Raw genomic sequence first — 17483 nt, forward strand, 5'->3', positions numbered from 1 at the left:
TCCTCCTTCTTAAAAGAAGTGGAGTAAGAGTGTATCCTCTCCGTACATCAAGCAAGCATCATTCCTACAGCCCATGTTTCACCAGGAAAAGAAACAAGAGGTTATGCCTTTGGTTTTCCAAATGGGGCTCACATAGGAATTTCTGATGTTGCCCTGGCACTTGTGAACAGCTGACACCCAGAAGCTGTCAGAAGCAATGTTGAAGGCAATGGAGTAGACAGTGGTCAGTTCTTTATAGCTGCTTCAAATGTCAGCACAGGATAAGGTTTATACTGCAGAAGATGTCATGTGTCAGGGGTATGGCATTTCCATTCTGTTTTAAGCCATCATTCATCTCAACCTTTGACACGTGGCTGAGTTTCTTTGGCAATCAGGGAAGCCACCACAGAGGGGTTCTTCTAGACAATGAATTTTGTGTTGGAGCAAAATTAAATTTTAGTCAAATCCAATTATTCTCAAATCATAAATGAATCCATACAGTGTACACAGAAGGGCTCTGCTGGTCTTCATTTCTCATGGCTTCATGTATCTGTTGGTGGAGTCTTACTGCCTCCTGTCCCCATCACATGCACTGAGCTCTTTCTTTTGCAGGCAGTTCCAACTTAAGCAAAACCCACAAATATAAGGATGGTTGTTCATAACCATAATGGTAGGAAATACTTTCAGTTACATCGCTCACCCCTAAACTATCATAGACATCACACTGAGTAGATAAAAATACTTTTACTTTCCCTGACTCATGTCTTCCCACATTAGTTTAGTGTGAAATATTGCTTTAGTAGTACGGTAATTCTTAACAATTATTATTTTTTCCACAAAGACGATTTTCTACTTACGAAAAGACAAAACAAAAGAAAAAAAAAAACAATTTGCATCTAGTTCTAATGTAACTAAGAGTGAGAAAGAAATGTGACAATAATCTCAAAGAGTGTATATTTAAGAAAATATACGAAAGTTGGAAGTCTTGACCCAGAACTGGACAAATATTTGTGACTCTCTAGCTTGAATAATGTATTTTCTTAAAAAATACATTTTCATCTACTTCATCAGCACAGCTACAAGGAAAATTTAGAGTTAAGACAGAAGGTCGATTGAATCACAGATAATTAAAAGATCTTTTTAGACCAGTCAACTACGCAATCCATTTGCTAAATACTTGCTGATGGGGTACTTTTTGATGAACTGAAAACCAAATATCACCTCGAATGATAGTGAGCATGATTAAGATGAGTAAGTGGCAGAGTAATTTGAAATGCTGTATTGAGGCCACCTGGGCCATTAATACTCCAAGTAACACTGCATATTTAAAAGGGAGAGATGACAGCTCATGGCTAACACTGACTGTGTTCACATGTATTCCACATACGTGTCAAATGTTTTACAGCGTCTCATTTCTTAAGCCCTCATGACCATAGTGTGGCTACTATAATTATCTCCATTTTACAAAACCCAAAAGTCCTACAATCATGGAAAAGCTTTCATGTTCACTTTTTAAAAATTCCTTAATATGTAATAATTGTGACTTCTAATAGACATGAATATTTCATTCAAAAAATTAACTGCTAAGTAGGATAAGCTGTCTGTTGCTAACCACACTAGAAACCAGAATATATACCTTATTAGCAAAAACTGACACGCCTTGTCCTTTGATCAATTATTATTAATGCTATTCTAACAAAGAGCCCTGGGTATTGTACGATGCTCAACTACTTCTAAATCCACTGACAAAAGCTGATTATGATCACAGAATTTTAGTGAGGGTTACATTTACTGGATTATTGAATATGATCAATCCATGCGTGTCCCATCTGATACCATTTTCTTCAGTTGTTTACTCATTTGAAAACACATATTGAGACTGCCTACGTTATTAGAACACCACAATATTTATTTGATTAGCACATCTGCCTCTGTGTTGGATAATGGAAAGTTTACCTTGAGATAAAGTATAATAATTTAATAATGATTCTAACCTGTGACCAGCTCCCGGATCTCCAGGTCAGTCGTCTTGCGGAGTAACCTCACCAGTGCTGGGATGCCACCACAGTTTTTCAGGGCAATTTTGTTATCATCGTTAGCCTTCCCATATACCAGGTTTCTCAGAGCTCCACAGGCACTACGGTGGACTTCGGTCATCCGATGATCCAACAGGTCCACCAGGAGCTGGATGCCTCCTTGTCTCCTTATCTGAAAGAGCAAAGGACACCACTTTTGCTTTACAGTGTAAGGTTTCCCTACCTACCCCAAAACATGTTTTTCATATAAAGTATCTGCTAGCAATTCATTGCACCAAACTGAATTAAGGCATGCAAAAGGAAACGGAAAAAAAAGTAAGTGTTTGTTTTATATTTGATTGCCTGTATTTGCTTTAATACCCTACCAATAAAAATCCAAATGTATTTCTTTCAAACCACAGAATTTGGGAAAGGTGATTTTAACTTCATAATGAGTGCCTTAGACACTTCTCTATAAAAACATGCCACATCCTTATGGATGAAGCACATGAAGAAATAAAAGGCATTAGAGTGATCCTCATTCCCTAGACTTATTAAATTTAACCACTGTCTTAAAGGGCTGCAGGAATGATGTACAAAATGTTAAAATTATGCTTAATAGGGATATGTGCTAAACATTTCAAAGGAACCAGAAGCAAAATGAAAGACTGGAAGAACTGACACGAGGAGTTTTATCTCAGATGACCCTCGGAAATAAGAATGTTTCTTACATGAGAGACAGAACATGTGAGGCCAAGGGACGTTACGCTTAATTTAGGTATTTGATTCAACGACAACAAAACCACTGTACATTTTACTCTTCTTTTTATGAAAAGAAAATTTTAATCTTTTATAAGTAAATGAAAAATATTTTTGCTGTGTATTTCGAGATGCATGTTCTCCTGGTTGCCCTTTGATTTGGGGAACAATTTCAAATTTAAATTAGAAACGAAATAAAGTGGCTACTTAACACACAGGCTATTTCACAGGGTTTTCATTAGCAAAGCTGCATCTGAAAACTTTTGCATGTATATGGAAAAAGAGCATGATTCATTCAGGAATACTCTTCTCCTATACTGTATGCTTCAGCGTTCTTCAGATCGAAGGATTGCATCTTCTCTACTTAATTTTTTGATTACAGAAAAACTCATTCATGTCACAGACGTGCCGGGACACCTGGCTACATCCCCGGCCTCTTTCTTTTCCCTTTCTTTTTTCTATTGAGACAGGCTGGAGTGCAGTGGTGCGATCTCGGCTCACTGCAAGCTCCGCCTCCCGAGTTCACACCATTCTCCTGCCTCAGCCTCCCAGTAGCTGGGACTACAGGCGCCCGCCGCCACGCCCGGCTGTTTTTTTTTTTTTTTTTTTTTTTTTTTTGTATTTTTAGATGGTTTCACCGTGTTAGCCAGGATGATCTCAATCTCCTGACTTCGTGATCCGCCCACCTTGGCCTCTCAAAGTGCTGGGATTACAGGCATGAGCCACCCTGCCCGGCCATCCCCAGGCTCTTTCAATAGTGCCCAAGTGCTGCTCTCTGTCAGGTGACTCTAACACAGTTTAAAACTGCACTTGGAACCACACCCTCACCCCAAGCCAGCATTCTTGTTTATCTTCAAGTGCTATTGAATTCTTCATAGGACTTGTCATATTCTAACTTATTTGTTATGTTTATCATTATCCTCTGTCTTCTCCTATAAGGATGCGTGCTCCGGGAGGAAAAGTGTTATATATCCCTATCCCTAAAACCAGTGCAATGCCAGACACATCATAAATATTCATGAAATATTTGTCAAATGAATGGAGAGGGTTAATATATTACTTGCTGTGTTGGTGTTTCTCAGCTTTGCTAAAATAGTGTTTTCAAAATGAAGAAATATCCCTCTTTAAAGACAAAAAACAAACACCTCTTTTGTGAACAGCCAGGGATGTATCCAGAGGCGTCAGCCCTGCAGCTCTTCCAACCCAGTTTACAAACAAAATAGAGCATGCTTCATTCATACAGGGTGGCCTCTGATGATTCCGAATATGCCTACAGGAATTATTTTCATTCATCAGCAAATGAAAGCAGAAAAAGGGGGAAATCCTCAGAGCACTCTTGGACTCTAAATCCCTAACTTGGAAACCACGAATGCAGCGTTTCACATACGGCACCTCCATAGGAACATGATAGGGAAGGAAGAGGGAGGGATGTAGAGGGACAGTGTAGTTGAGGGGGTTATGGTTGCCCAGCCTGAGGATGGTGACAGCACCTGGATAAGAGAGACTCAAGGATCTTTTGGGTCAACTAAGGAAAGAGAAAAAGAAGTGGGAAACAACTCTGCCCAACTTACAGTTCTACCCACAGCTTGCTTGACACCTGCCCAAGAGAGATGATGTCTGTATTCCTATATAGGTGTGTCCTGTTCATGCACCCAGATTATAAGCACACCCACTTTATTACAGTGCTTGAGAAGGGATATTCCACTTGTACAAAAAAGGTTAAACTATGAGTGTCACTTTCTCTTTGTGTGTATATTTGCCCACCTGTGATTTAGTTCAAAGTTCTCTGAGTTTAGTTATTTAAACAATAATGAAACCATTGAAAAGAGATCATAAATCCATTCTTACAGTGAATGTATTAGTTATATATGAAAAACAGATGGCATCATCAATCAATCTATGCATTTTATTCATATTTATATATTTTAGCAATACTGGATGTTATAATTAATTTGCCTAATTTATTATAATATATTTCCAATTCATATGATTTAATGAATTAAGTGATTAAAATATTCCAAAACATTAAAGGGAAAATGAATTCAAACTGAATGCAGCATGAATTCTTAATGCTAAAATGAAAACACAATGTTTTCAGTATGGCCCTATTAATGCCATATGCCCAAACTTATAGTGAGATTTTCGGTTCGATCTTAATCTATTTAGATAAACATATATAAATCAATTAACCTTTTTCTTTTGCTCTTATTTGGGGTCACCAGATACTCTATATTAAAACTTGTTTTCTTGGGATTGAATTTTATCTAAGAATGTGAGAATCCTACTTTCGTTTTCTGAAGCCAAACATTACTCAGAGTTAAAATGTAAATGGCCACATGTGTGAAATGTGATGGCCAGGTCCTTGGTTCTCCCTCCTCCCGCTGCAGCCTCCCCTCTCCCATCAGGACCAGAAGGAAGGCCCTGACGTGGACTCCAGTCCTCTTGCTTCTGGTGGCTGTGCATGGCTCTGATGCTGTCCTCTTCACTTTCCTTCTATTTTGCTTTTCTCTAGGACCCTTCCTTCCTCCAATTCCTTCCTTCCTTCCTTCCTTTTTTTTTTTTTTTTTTTTTTAGATGGAGTTTCCCTCTTGTTGCCCAGGCTGGAGTGCAACGGCATGATCTCAGCTCACTGAAACCTCTGCCTCCCGGGTTCAAGCAATTCTCTTTTCTCAGCCTCCCGAGTAGCTGGGATTATAGGCGCATGCCACCATGTCTGGCTAGTTTTTGTATTTTTAGTAGAGACGGGGTTTCATCATATTGGTCAGGCGGGTCTCGAACTCCTGATCTCAGGTGATCTGCCCGCCTTGGTCTCCCAAAGTGCTGGGATTACAGGAGTGAGCCACCGCACCCGGCCCCTTCCTCCAATTTCTTGCACCCAATCTATCTACCAGTTTCTTCTGGTACCTAACGTGAAATCTTTCCAAGCTTCCAAACAAACCTATTTTAAACTCTTAAAATGTACAACTTTCTGAAAACCTATCAGAAGAAACTTGTCTTATTTGAAATGGCACCTTTATTTATTCTCCCCAAAAATGACGAGTTGTCTAGTTCCAATTTATCCCCCTAGTCGATCACTCCATATGAGCCCAGGTTTTTGTTAACATATCATCATTGCAGGTCAGTTTACCCTCTCCTCACATTATTTCTTTAATCATCTTCCTGCAGAATTGTTTTTGTTTTGTTTTTCTTTCAGACAGAGTTGCGCTCCGTCACCCAGGCTGGAGTGCAGTGGCGCGATTTCGGCTCACTGAAACCTCTGCCTCTAGGGTTCAAGCGATTCGCTTAGTAGAGATGAGGTTTCACCATGTTGCCCAGGCTGGTCTTCAACTCCTGGGCTCAAGCAATTTATCCACCTTGGTCTCCCAAAGTGTTGGGATTACAGACGTGAGCCACCGTGCCAGGCCTCAGGCAGAATTCTTTAAAAGTCAAATCTTGAAAGATTTTAGGTTTCATAGCATTAAAATAAAGTCAATAAAATGCTAGTTAATGTATATCTTATATTTATATATAATTCAACAATAAAATAAGATGCACTCAAAGAGTGCCTGTCACAAGGTAGTAAGTGAATAAGTATTTATCAGATGAATGGTGCAGCTGGTTGTCAGGTATTTGTTTCTCTCTCTCTCTCTCTCTCTCCCTCTCTATCTCTCTCTCTCTCCTTTTTAGAGCAGGTTTAGGTTTACAGCAAGATTGAGCAGAAAGAGCAAAATTCTCATGTACTCCCTTTCCCCACACAGGCACAGCCTCCCCTACTATCAAAGATCTGCACCTTAAAGGTACATTTGTTACAGTGGATGAATCTACATTGACACATTGTTATCACCCAAATTCTACCGAGTTCAATAGTCCAAAGTAACAATATGGTTCATTTCTGGGCTGTACCCTCTATTCTTAATAAATGTACAATGACATGGATCCTCCACTATCGTTTCATACAGAATAGTTTCACTGCCCTAAAAAATCTTCTGTGCTTTGCCTATTTATCCCTTCTTCTCCACTGACCCTTGGCAACCACTGATCTTTTCACTGTTTCCATGACTTTGCCTTTTCTAGAATTTCAAATAGTTGGAATCACATAGGATGTAGCCTTTCAGATTGTCTTCTATTAGTAGTATACATTTAAGGTTTCTCCATGTCTTTGCTAGATATCTCATTTCTTTTTAGTGTTGAATGTTGAATAATATTCCATTTTCTGGATGTACCACAGTTTATTTATTCATTCATCTACTGAAGGACATCTTGGTTGCTTCCAAGTTTTGGCAATGTTGTATAACATTGCTATAAACATTTGCGCGCAGGTTTTTGAGCAGACGTACGTTTTAAATTTCTTTAGTAATACCAAGATGTGCCATTGTTGGATCACATGATAAAAGTATGTTTGGTTTGTAAGAAACTGCTATATTCTTTCAAAATGGCTGTTCCACATTCCCACCAGCAGTGAATGGGAGTTCCTGTTGCTCCACATCTTCCCTAGCCATTTGGTGCTGTCACCTTTTGCATTCATTCTGGTCATTCTGATAGGTGTATAGTGGTGCCTCATTGTGTCTCCTTCTCTTTTAAGACTACCTGTGTGATTCAGATTTATTTACTTTTATACAAATGATTAAAATTGAAACAATGAATGTTGAAATACATATGGGGAAATGATAGCTTCATTTGAATCTGGACTGAACAATTCTCATGTCTGCTACTTTCCCGGACCTGATAAAATTGGACAGTGACCAGAAGGGACCTTTCATACATGACCTGAATAGACGGTCTTAAACTCATTTATTAAGTGGTTCTTTGATAGATGATTGACTTTAGTCAGCTGTTCCTGTGTCAATGCCTCACATTTATTTTTCTGCTTAGGTGTGCACTTCAGGAATCTAGATGGCAAGAATAATCTATAAGGAGTAAGGGAGGTGGAGGCTGGTAAACCCCATCCCCAGGGGAAACAAAAGATGAATTAACCAATCAAATAAGACAAAACTATGCCCTACTGCCTGTCTTTTGTTTGGTTTTGTTTTGTTTTTAGGTTGTTTACAGTGAGGGCACTGTTAAGCCTGATGCAGATAATCTCTGGGGAATGAACACTAGAATGCATTCCCAGTTTGCACCAGGGAAGAATAAAAATGGCTTTCATACCTTTGCCCTAAAATCCACTGCTTCAAAGTATGTTTACAATTTGAACTCAGAGCATCTAAGGAACTGAGAGTATCTAAAAATCATGCAAGAGAAGGATGCAGTGGGTTTCTTCTTTGCCTTTTCCTTACAAGGTAGAATATATCTAAGGCTTTTAAATCAGAAAACAAATGGATTGGTAATTAAACTATACACAAGAGAAATGCAAGTAATGCAATAGTACCTATTGCAAAAATAGGGCCTCATCACCAAAGGATCTGTTACTCTTAACATAATCTGCATAGAGTGACAATAGCATATATTTGTCAATGAATTAGCTATTATCATTCAACTGATATCAACATCAATGAATAATTTATAGCATATTCAATTACAGCGGTGTTCAGATATTTATGACAGTCTTCATAAAAAGGTAATGATAATGATGATGTATAGTGGATAAAAAATACTTTAAACAGCTTGCAATAGAATTCCTCTCGGGAGGTATCTGTCTTAAAAATACTAGGACAAGTTGCTTAGAGGATAGTGAGACCCTGAGGGCATGGCCTACCAGGCATTCAGGGAAACAGAAGAGACTGCTCACCTGCTCTGCATTTGCAAAAGGGAGGGGTTTGGAGCTGGGGCCGGAAGATAGAAAAGGCTGGAGTAGCTTTTGTCAACCTATTATTTGGTGAGACAAGGACCTCAAAACAGGTAAGGACCTGGGTGTGTGCTGCTATTCCTCTCAGGAATCTTTCATTTTAATACAATGGATATATCTTTGGGCTTCTGGGTTCATGTTGAAAGAAACCAGGCTGTGCCTGAGACTCAAAGTAAAATTTAATAATAGTATGCAAGACTATCACTACATACTATATATATGTATAGTATATCATAAACATATATACACACACACATATACAGTATATATACACACACACAAACTATGGATACTATGTACTACAGTACTTATTTTCTTTAGATACTTATGAAAACTCAAATCCCAATGTCTGAGAACGGGTTTATAGAAAGAGCTGATTAAAAAGAAGATAAGGGAATGCAGTGATTTTTTTCCTAAATTTTCAATTAACTGTTACTTTTCCATGGTGCCGGTTTTGAAAAAGCTTTTGTAAGTGATATAATTATTACACATTCCTTTTTAATATTAAGAATTTCAATAATTTTCTCAGCTTATAAGCTAATGGAAGATACAAAGTTTGTGGATCCCAAACCAGATGATTAACCAGATGTATGTAGAGAGTGCAAAGTTACCAGTTTGTAAAACGCACATTTTACCTCACTGAATTTCAACCCTTACTTTTATTACAAAGCCAGTTAAACAACCAATGTTTTCATAAAATCTGAACTGAGGTATATCCATGTAGCTGTCTCTGAGTAATACAGAAGTATATTTCATAAAGGTCATAATTTTTTAGTAGAAATTATTTTTGAGAATCTCTCTCTCCCTCCAGTTGTATGAAACGGCCTGCATTCTCCATTCGATAGGCGAACCGAGCTGAGTAATGTTTCTTTCTCGATTGTGTTTTCGAGAGAAAGCATGTTGCAGTGACTGGAGGTGCTACCTCAGACCTAGGTTCAAATCAAGTCTTAAAACCGATGTCCCCCAGGTAAGTTACTTAAATGCCTGTGAAGCATGAACAAAGTGTGAACCTACCTCATAGGTTGTTTTCAGGATTAAATGAGATTTCAAAAGTGAATTGATTAACAAAGTGCTCAGAAAACATTATATATCACAGAACTATCTACTATATCCACTTTTTAAATGATATTCTTAATTGCTTTCTTACCTGGCCAAAATATAAATTAATTTAATAAAATGTTGATACATGATAGTGAAAGGAATACAATTTAGGGTTTAACTTTATAAATTGGATTTAGGATGTAAACCGTATATATTCAATAGATCTCTTGCTAACTGTGAGATGAGCAGTGAAGTCTTCTGGGGATGAAGCAGTCTTGGAGGTCAAATGCACCTCAAAGCTGTTTTTTTTCTGGCAACTGTTTTTCTGAGAGCAGACACCATCCAAAAACACACTTGGGAGTCCTCAGAATTGCTGAACACTGTAAGTGAGTTTCAACTTTACTCTTTAAGTGCACCCAGGAAAGACCTCTGCGTTTTTTTTTAAACACGAACAATTTCAAGTGATTCCTCGAGTTTCTTTTCTAAAGATGCCACTCAGGAAATGTGATCTCGATAAGTCTAATGGCTTCTATCACTTGGTGTAAATTTTGAGCTGTCCTTGCAGATACTGAACGCAAAAAATCACAAAGCATTGACAATTACGAAGAAAGCCTCCAGTAACTCTTACTGCATTCTAACTAAACTCCAATGTGACTTTTTATTTCCACATTTAGATATTTCATGATGCTAATATCCCATGATTTTCTCCAAATTACAAAGTGTTGATGAACCTAGACTAGAAAGCACCTAAGAAATTCTAGGGCCTGGAATAACTTGAATAACTGCTTTCTTTGAATAACTTTGTAACATCATCAGTCAGAGGCAAATATTGTGTGTGAGTGCAGGGTGGATTTCTCCTCCCAAGACCATGCTCCCAGGTTTAAAGGCTACACTTACACTTATTCTCTCTCTCTCTGACTACTATCCTATCTCTGTAGATCTGTACACACAGTCTATTCAAGCAGATGTATGCTCTACTTCACAGTAGGAGATTTAATCTATTGGATGTTTCATAAGAATATATACTGCATATATGCCATGGAATAAAAGGATGAGTTCATGCCCTTTGCAGGGACATGGATGAAGCTGGAAACCATCATTCTCAGCAACCTAACACAGGAAGAGAAAACCAAACACTGCATGTTCTCACTCATAAGTGGGAGTTGAAGAATGAGAACACATGGACACAGGGAGGGGAGCATTACACACCAGGACCTGTTGGGGGGTTGGGGGCTAGGGGAGGGATAGCATTAGGAGAAATACCTAATGTAGATGATGGGTTGATGGGTGCAGAAAACCAACATGGCACGTGTATACCTATGTAACAGACCTGTACATTCTGTACCATGTATCCCAGAACTTCAAGAATTGGAAAAAAAAAAAAAAAAAAAGAATACATTCAAGGCCTCATATTATTTGAGTTTATTACATCAATTACATATAGTTAGTACCATATCCTAAAACAAATATTCACTGTTTATAAAGATGGACATTGTTTAAAATATTTAAAGATGGATGGTGAGGGCTGACACATTCTTTCTCTCTCACGTCTCTGAATTCTGATCTTTTGGCTTCTTTTCTGCGTTGCTGGACAGCTCTCATCCTCCCCAACTGATTAAGCAGAGGTCTCTCCTTTGGGGCCTGGACTAGATTTCCCTGCCTGGACTCCAAATCCACCACTAGCCTTTGTTACTGGCTTTAGCTTTGTAAGTCCTTGCTTCACAGTTAACTGAGCAGACTATTTGAGCTTGAACTTGACTCTGAGAAAACCTGCCACTACTATGGCATTTAAGCCACTTAACATTAGAATGATCTTCATTTTTAATCCATAATAAAGTGAAGACACTGGTTACCAGCCTTATTACTTAACTTTGTTGTGGATGTGATGGTCAATAGAGTAAAACTGAAAAACTGAAATAAGGAGGTGGGTCATTTGGAAAAAAGACTCACGATTATCAAGATTGATGAAAAAACCTTTTGGAATTAATTAGAAAATTCAGTAAAATACTAGCTTAAAATTTTAAAAATGAAAGCTTCCTCATGGATATATATAAAAATTCATAATTTTCTTATATACTAAAAATAATTGGTCAGAATATTAAGAGAAAATTATTCCATTCAGAAAAGCAACTTGATATAGAAAATACTTAGGAAATAAATATATTATGAATTGGGAAGTTTCTGTATGAAGAAAATGACATGTATTGACAAATACATAAAAGCAGATGTGAATAAATGTAAATGGACTATCACATTCCTTCAGTATTATAAAGATTTCCATTGGTCTCTAGATTAATTTAAATATTAAAGCAGTTCAAATCCAAAGCCCAGTAAATTTTAAAGTTGTTTTTGGACACAGTGACACTAAAGTTCATCTGGAAGAATGAACATAGGAAAAAAAATCACAGGAAAAATAAAGAATTATGGAAAGACGAACATATTCTAAAGCACCAATATACAGAACAATATGAAATGACCCCAGAATCAATAGATAACAATGGGAGAGAAGAAAAAAACTCCAGAAAAGATACACATGTTTACAAGACTATAGGATTTCATCAGAAAGCAGTATGGATTCGATACCTAGAATTAGTAAAAACAGGCTCACCACATAAGGGATGACATAGCATTTGATTTCTTCACAATGACAAAAAGTAAATTCCAGATGGATTAGAAATGTAAATGTGAAACATACAACAAAAAAGCACTAGGGGGATGTACAAATGGATATTTATATATTACTGGGAAGATCTAAGGTTGATACAAAAGCCAGGAGCCACAGTGAAAAGGACTGACACACACATATTATAAGCAAACTTAAGTTGCGAGAAAAGAACTCAACAAAATATTGGCTATGAATATGATAGACAAGAAGTTTAGATACTTAGCATTGCTAAAGTCTTCCTTGAATTTAACCAATCTATTGGATGTAAAGTGATATCTCTTTTTAGTTTTAATTTGTGTTTTCCTAATTACTAGTGAGGTTGAGTCTTTGAATACATTCTTTACCAAAGAGGTAAAGAATCAACATGAATAAAATTAAAGTACTTTACTGAACAATATAAACACAAACATTAAGAAGTATAAGGAAATGCTCTGTTCATAAATGAAAAGAGTGGATATTGAAAAGGCTATAAATTCTCCAAAATTTATTTATACTTTTAACACAATTTCCATCAAAATTCAAGGGATTTTCTGAAACATGACAAAATGATTCCAACTTTCCTCTGGAATCTTAAGCAAGCAATAAAAAGTAAGACTATTTCAGTAAGGAGGACTACAAGGGAGAAATTATTTTATCTCATTTATAAATGCTACCTAAAGCCTCAATAGTTAAAATGTTGTGGTACTGATGTAGTAGACAGCATGGCTTAGCGGAACAGAGTGGATAACCAGGAAATAAAGCCCAGTGTATTTAGGAGCTAATGTGTGATACAAAGAATTGCAAGCCAATGTTAAAGGCCTGAATCATACCTAAAGGTCTTAGGGAAGTTGACTATAGATCATGTACATTCCAAGAATTTAAGAACTAAATAAACCAAATAAGGGCAAAAATAAGTTAAAGGAATATCTATGAGATTTCAAGAATGAATGTGGAGTCCTGAACACAAACAAGAATGGAAGCAATTTAACTTCAAAAGTAATAATTGTATGCAGATATACAATACTGTTCAGCTTCAGTAGTGATACTGATTTTAAAAGTTTAAATATAATTTTAATATATCCGCATAGGGAAGAATACTATACATACTAAAGTTAGGATACATCTTCAGATGGTTCGGGTATTCACTTCCTTTTCTTTCTCCTCCTCCACCCAGTCAATACAATAAGGATAGAGTGTGACAGTTGGTAGTTTTATAGAGATAATTTAAATAAAGATATAAGACTGTCTGGGTGTGGTGGCTCACACCAGTACTTTGGGAGGCCAAAATGTGCAGATCACTTGAGGTCAGGAGTTTGAGACCAGCCTTGTCAACCTGGAGAAACCCTGTCTCTACTAAAAATACCAACAATTAGCCAGGTATGGTGGTACACGCCTGTAATCCCAGCTACTCAGAAGCCTGAGGCTCGGGGACCATTTAAACCTGGCAGGTGGAGGCTGCAGTGAACCTAGATCTTGCCACTACACTCCAGCCTGGATGACAGAGGAAGACTCTGTCTAAAAATAAATAAAAATAAAATAAATAAGAAATAAATATCTAAGACTGCCTGATAACAAATACTCTTCAAATTCCAGTCTTACTTTTGAAAAGAAATAATCAGTCATCTCCTTTGAGCATAAATACCTACCTTTTAGGTGAACAATTACGAATCTAATTATCTCTTTGTTTGGAGAGGACAAGATCTAACATATTTATTTGTATGTGGCAAAGCTAAAGTCACACATTTTTCAACATCTCAAAGAGAATTTTGGATGACCCTATAGAAATTTTGAAAACACACACCCCAAAAGGTAGATAGGTAACTTAACTATTTGAAAATCATTAAAACATCTAAGAATGTGAATATAAGAGGCCTACAAATACTACCCGCAAAGCTTTCATTGTATAAGGCCTGGACAGTTGCTTGTTTGGCAAATGTTTCCTGTGGGCCTTGTCTGCTCAAGGTGCTGGGGCTTAGAGGAGGTGTGATGGGCCATGGTCCCTGATGGAAGGAGTCAAGGAACCTGTGGAGTCAGGAATTAAGTAAAGAAACCAACAAGGGAGCAAATATGACCCTTGCAATAATGAAAACTGGAGGCGGCTTTACTAAAAGAGGACCTCGCAATTTTCTAGTCATTATTTTGTATTCTTCTGCTTAAAGAAGATCCGCTAAACTGGACAAGTTTTAGGTCCATCAGCACCTGGGTTCTTCTGGGTGATAAGAACCAAAAAGAAGTCAGAGAAGGAAGAAAGGATGAAGAGTGTGTGATGGTGTTGCCGGGGAGTGGGTCAGGGGACACTTGAGCAAAGACTCGGTGACATGGAGTGACAGAGACCCCAAAGAGAGGGGGACCTGGAAGACCTGTGTGCTAGTGCTGAGTGAAAGAGAGGCAGTGGGGCCAGGGGAGGCGAGATGAGGCTGCAGGGCCCTGGGCTTACTCTGAGGAAGACTGGAATTTGAATTGCCCTAACTCATTGTTTTAAACACCATGTGCCACGTGAGGACAGACTGACCACCAGCTAGGGCCACTCCCGTTGTCCAGGTGAGAGAACCACAGCAGCTTTTGACTGATTGATGGGAGTACAAGCACTAGAAAATGGCCAAATTCTAGGTTGTTTTATAGGTAGGGTGGTAAATATCAAGTCTGACCGAAAGAAAGGAATCACGCATGACTACGATTTGGGGCCCTGGGCTTTTAATAAACGAGTGTGTTGATAATCATCACAGCAGTAGTTTTTGGTTGACTGACAGATGGCAAAGCAGTTTGGAAAGACACAGCCCCTCATTTAAATTTCTATGTTAGTGGCATGACAAAAGCACACATTTTAAAAATTGCTATTCTTTTGTTCATGCAAAATGGAAAATAACATCTTTCTAAAATATAAAATTATGCTAAGTATACATGCAGAAATAATAGAGAAATTGTTTTGTGTCTTAGCCTATGGTTATAACAAATGAGAAGTAAAGTAAAAGTAATATATTCCACCAAAAGAAGTTATGATAGAAATGTCGAGAAAATTTTCTTATGTATTTATTTTAATTTTAAATTAAAAATATCCTGATTTTAAAAAATTCAGATCACCTCAAGACTTTCATTAAGCCAGTAAAAATTGTACAGAATATAATTTGCTTTATTATATGTATTACATGATGGAAAGTATTTGTTGTTATGCATGTATTTTTTTTCTTTCTATTTTTAGGTGACAAAGTCTCCCATATGTTTTGAAGATATATTTTTGTAGTAGTAAAAGCCAATGCTTAACCACACTAAACTGTGGTTGAGAAAATAATTCCAGTTTTGTTCAGTTCAGTTGATATTTATTAAGATCGGTCCACATTCCCTGGGGTAGTCATGGTTTAGTGAAGGGGATACACACAGGAACAAATACAGTGTATAAAGCCCACAGGAAAGTCACAAAATCAGCCTCCTTAGGAAATGGGGTAGGGTAGTTGTTTCTGGAAGAAATATCAGGTGAACTGATTTCTTGGGAGTTGAAAAACTGGTGACCTGTACAATGTAGTAGATGATTAAACTCTCAAATGCTTGGAGTGTAGTAGGCCCATGCTTTTTAAAGTCGAGGGCACATATGGTAGGGTTCAGGGAAAGGACAGGTATCAGTATGCCAGACAATGATACCTCTTTTTGGCCCTTAAATTCACCCAAAGACTGGGGGGCACTATTTTTCATACTAATGAAGACATAGAGACTTTACGAAGTAGAATACAAGATGTATGGGAATTTTAAAGCCAAAGCACAGAATGTAAGAGCGCGGCACGTTTCTAGAGAGCTGCTCTGGTCAACAGGCCCTGATTCCTGGCCACATGGCTGAGGCCTGGCTCCACAGAGAGACCAGCAGCAGAAGGTTGGAGAGCGGGAGCCGGTCTCGGTAAGGGCCCTGGCCTGCACAGAGCCCTTCCCAGAGGTAAGAGACAGGGAGTGTGGGGGATGCTGGGAAGAGACCAGACTGGAGCTGGCATTGAAAACCACACAAAGGAGGAAATAACCACATAAATGAGGTGATAGAACCCACACATGGTTTCTAGGCAGGAATGACAAGGGAAGTTGTGGCCACGAAGACATGAGAACAAATTTGAGAGCTGGTTCAAAAGAAGGAATTATCCATCATGTAAAAGTGTATCTTAGCTCTTCAATGGTTTGACCATTTTCCTGACACCTAGAAATCTGTAGTATAACACACGTGGGGGGTTCTACATCTCTCAACCGTTTTTGTTTCAATCAACTTAAATGTTTTTACTCCAGTAACTCTGTGTTCTGAGCTCCAGCAAGGTAACTGGTGGAGCCATCTTGTGTTTCTGCGTTTAGCTCTGCCTCCACAATCAGAGGGTGGAGGCTGCTGGGATCCCAGAGGCTGAGCAAAAGGGAAAAGCGTAAGTTCCAGCACTCAGAGCTCCCCGGAGCTCCACCAGGAGTCTGCTGGATTTGACCACTATGACTCGCTCTTTTGAGACTCCACAAACTGAACCATGTCAACCTTATTTTCTCACATTTCTATTGAACACAAAGAAAAGTGTTACCAGGCAAATCTGTCTGCAACAAGGCAAACTGAAATATGATTTACTGAATGGTGCTGCTCAGCTGATTAAATATTATTCACTCTTCATTTTATCCTTCAGTCCAAGCAGAACATTGATATGACGCTTTGATCTTGGCATAAGAAAATACACATTTGGTGTATCTGTGACCTTTGAAATTTATAAAATTATGTACCAAAAAATCCCATCAAATGCAATACAGTGCATCCCACACGGATGTGTCATCCTAATGGAGAAGGAGACCTTCTCCTAGGCATTCCATGGAAGGTCGCTGCAGAAATTCTGAAGGCATCATAACTCTCCTAGCAGTTTGGGGGTTAGTACTGCTATATTACATGCATGCCAATAGTTTTACACACACACATATATAGTATAATGTCATACATATATAACAATGTATAACATATGTCTATAAGTAAATGTATACATTTAAAAGAGAAAATCGTTCAGAAAGGTCTTCTCCTCCTTCCCTCACCAAAATGGGATTCATTCAGTTCTTTATACTATTTTATTCCAATTTAAAGCTTGTAGCATTAATTTTCTTTTTTTCTTGTAACCCACCACTTGTGGGTTCAGAGGACCTGCCTGTAGGTACTCTCCTTTCCAATAATTCAAGTAGCTACAGACATTGAGAAGGCTGTTTTTTCTTTAATAATTTCCGTTCAAAGATTTTCAGCTCTGGAGTGTACCAGATTCAATGGCTATAACCTCAATAATAAATAGTAAAA

The 17483-nt window shown here is 37.9% G+C and overlaps 1 protein-coding gene across 7 annotated transcripts in view; it reads right to left on the reverse strand.

The window, feature by feature from the left end:
* CTNND2 (catenin delta 2) overlaps positions 1-17483 on the reverse strand; it is a 928994-nt gene that overhangs the window by 224671 nt on the left and 686840 nt on the right. For all 7 annotated transcript variants that reach the window (XM_025387612.1, XM_025387608.1, XM_025387606.1 and 4 more), the window contains one exon: positions 1974-2187. In XM_025387612.1, coding sequence (XP_025243397.1) covers positions 1974-2187 — 214 coding nt within the window. The remainder of the gene's footprint in view (positions 1-1973; positions 2188-17483) is intronic.

The sequence above is a fragment of the Theropithecus gelada genome, chromosome 6, assembly GCF_003255815.1.
Source record: "Theropithecus gelada isolate Dixy chromosome 6, Tgel_1.0, whole genome shotgun sequence".
NCBI classification, from domain to species: domain Eukaryota; kingdom Metazoa; phylum Chordata; class Mammalia; order Primates; family Cercopithecidae; genus Theropithecus; species Theropithecus gelada.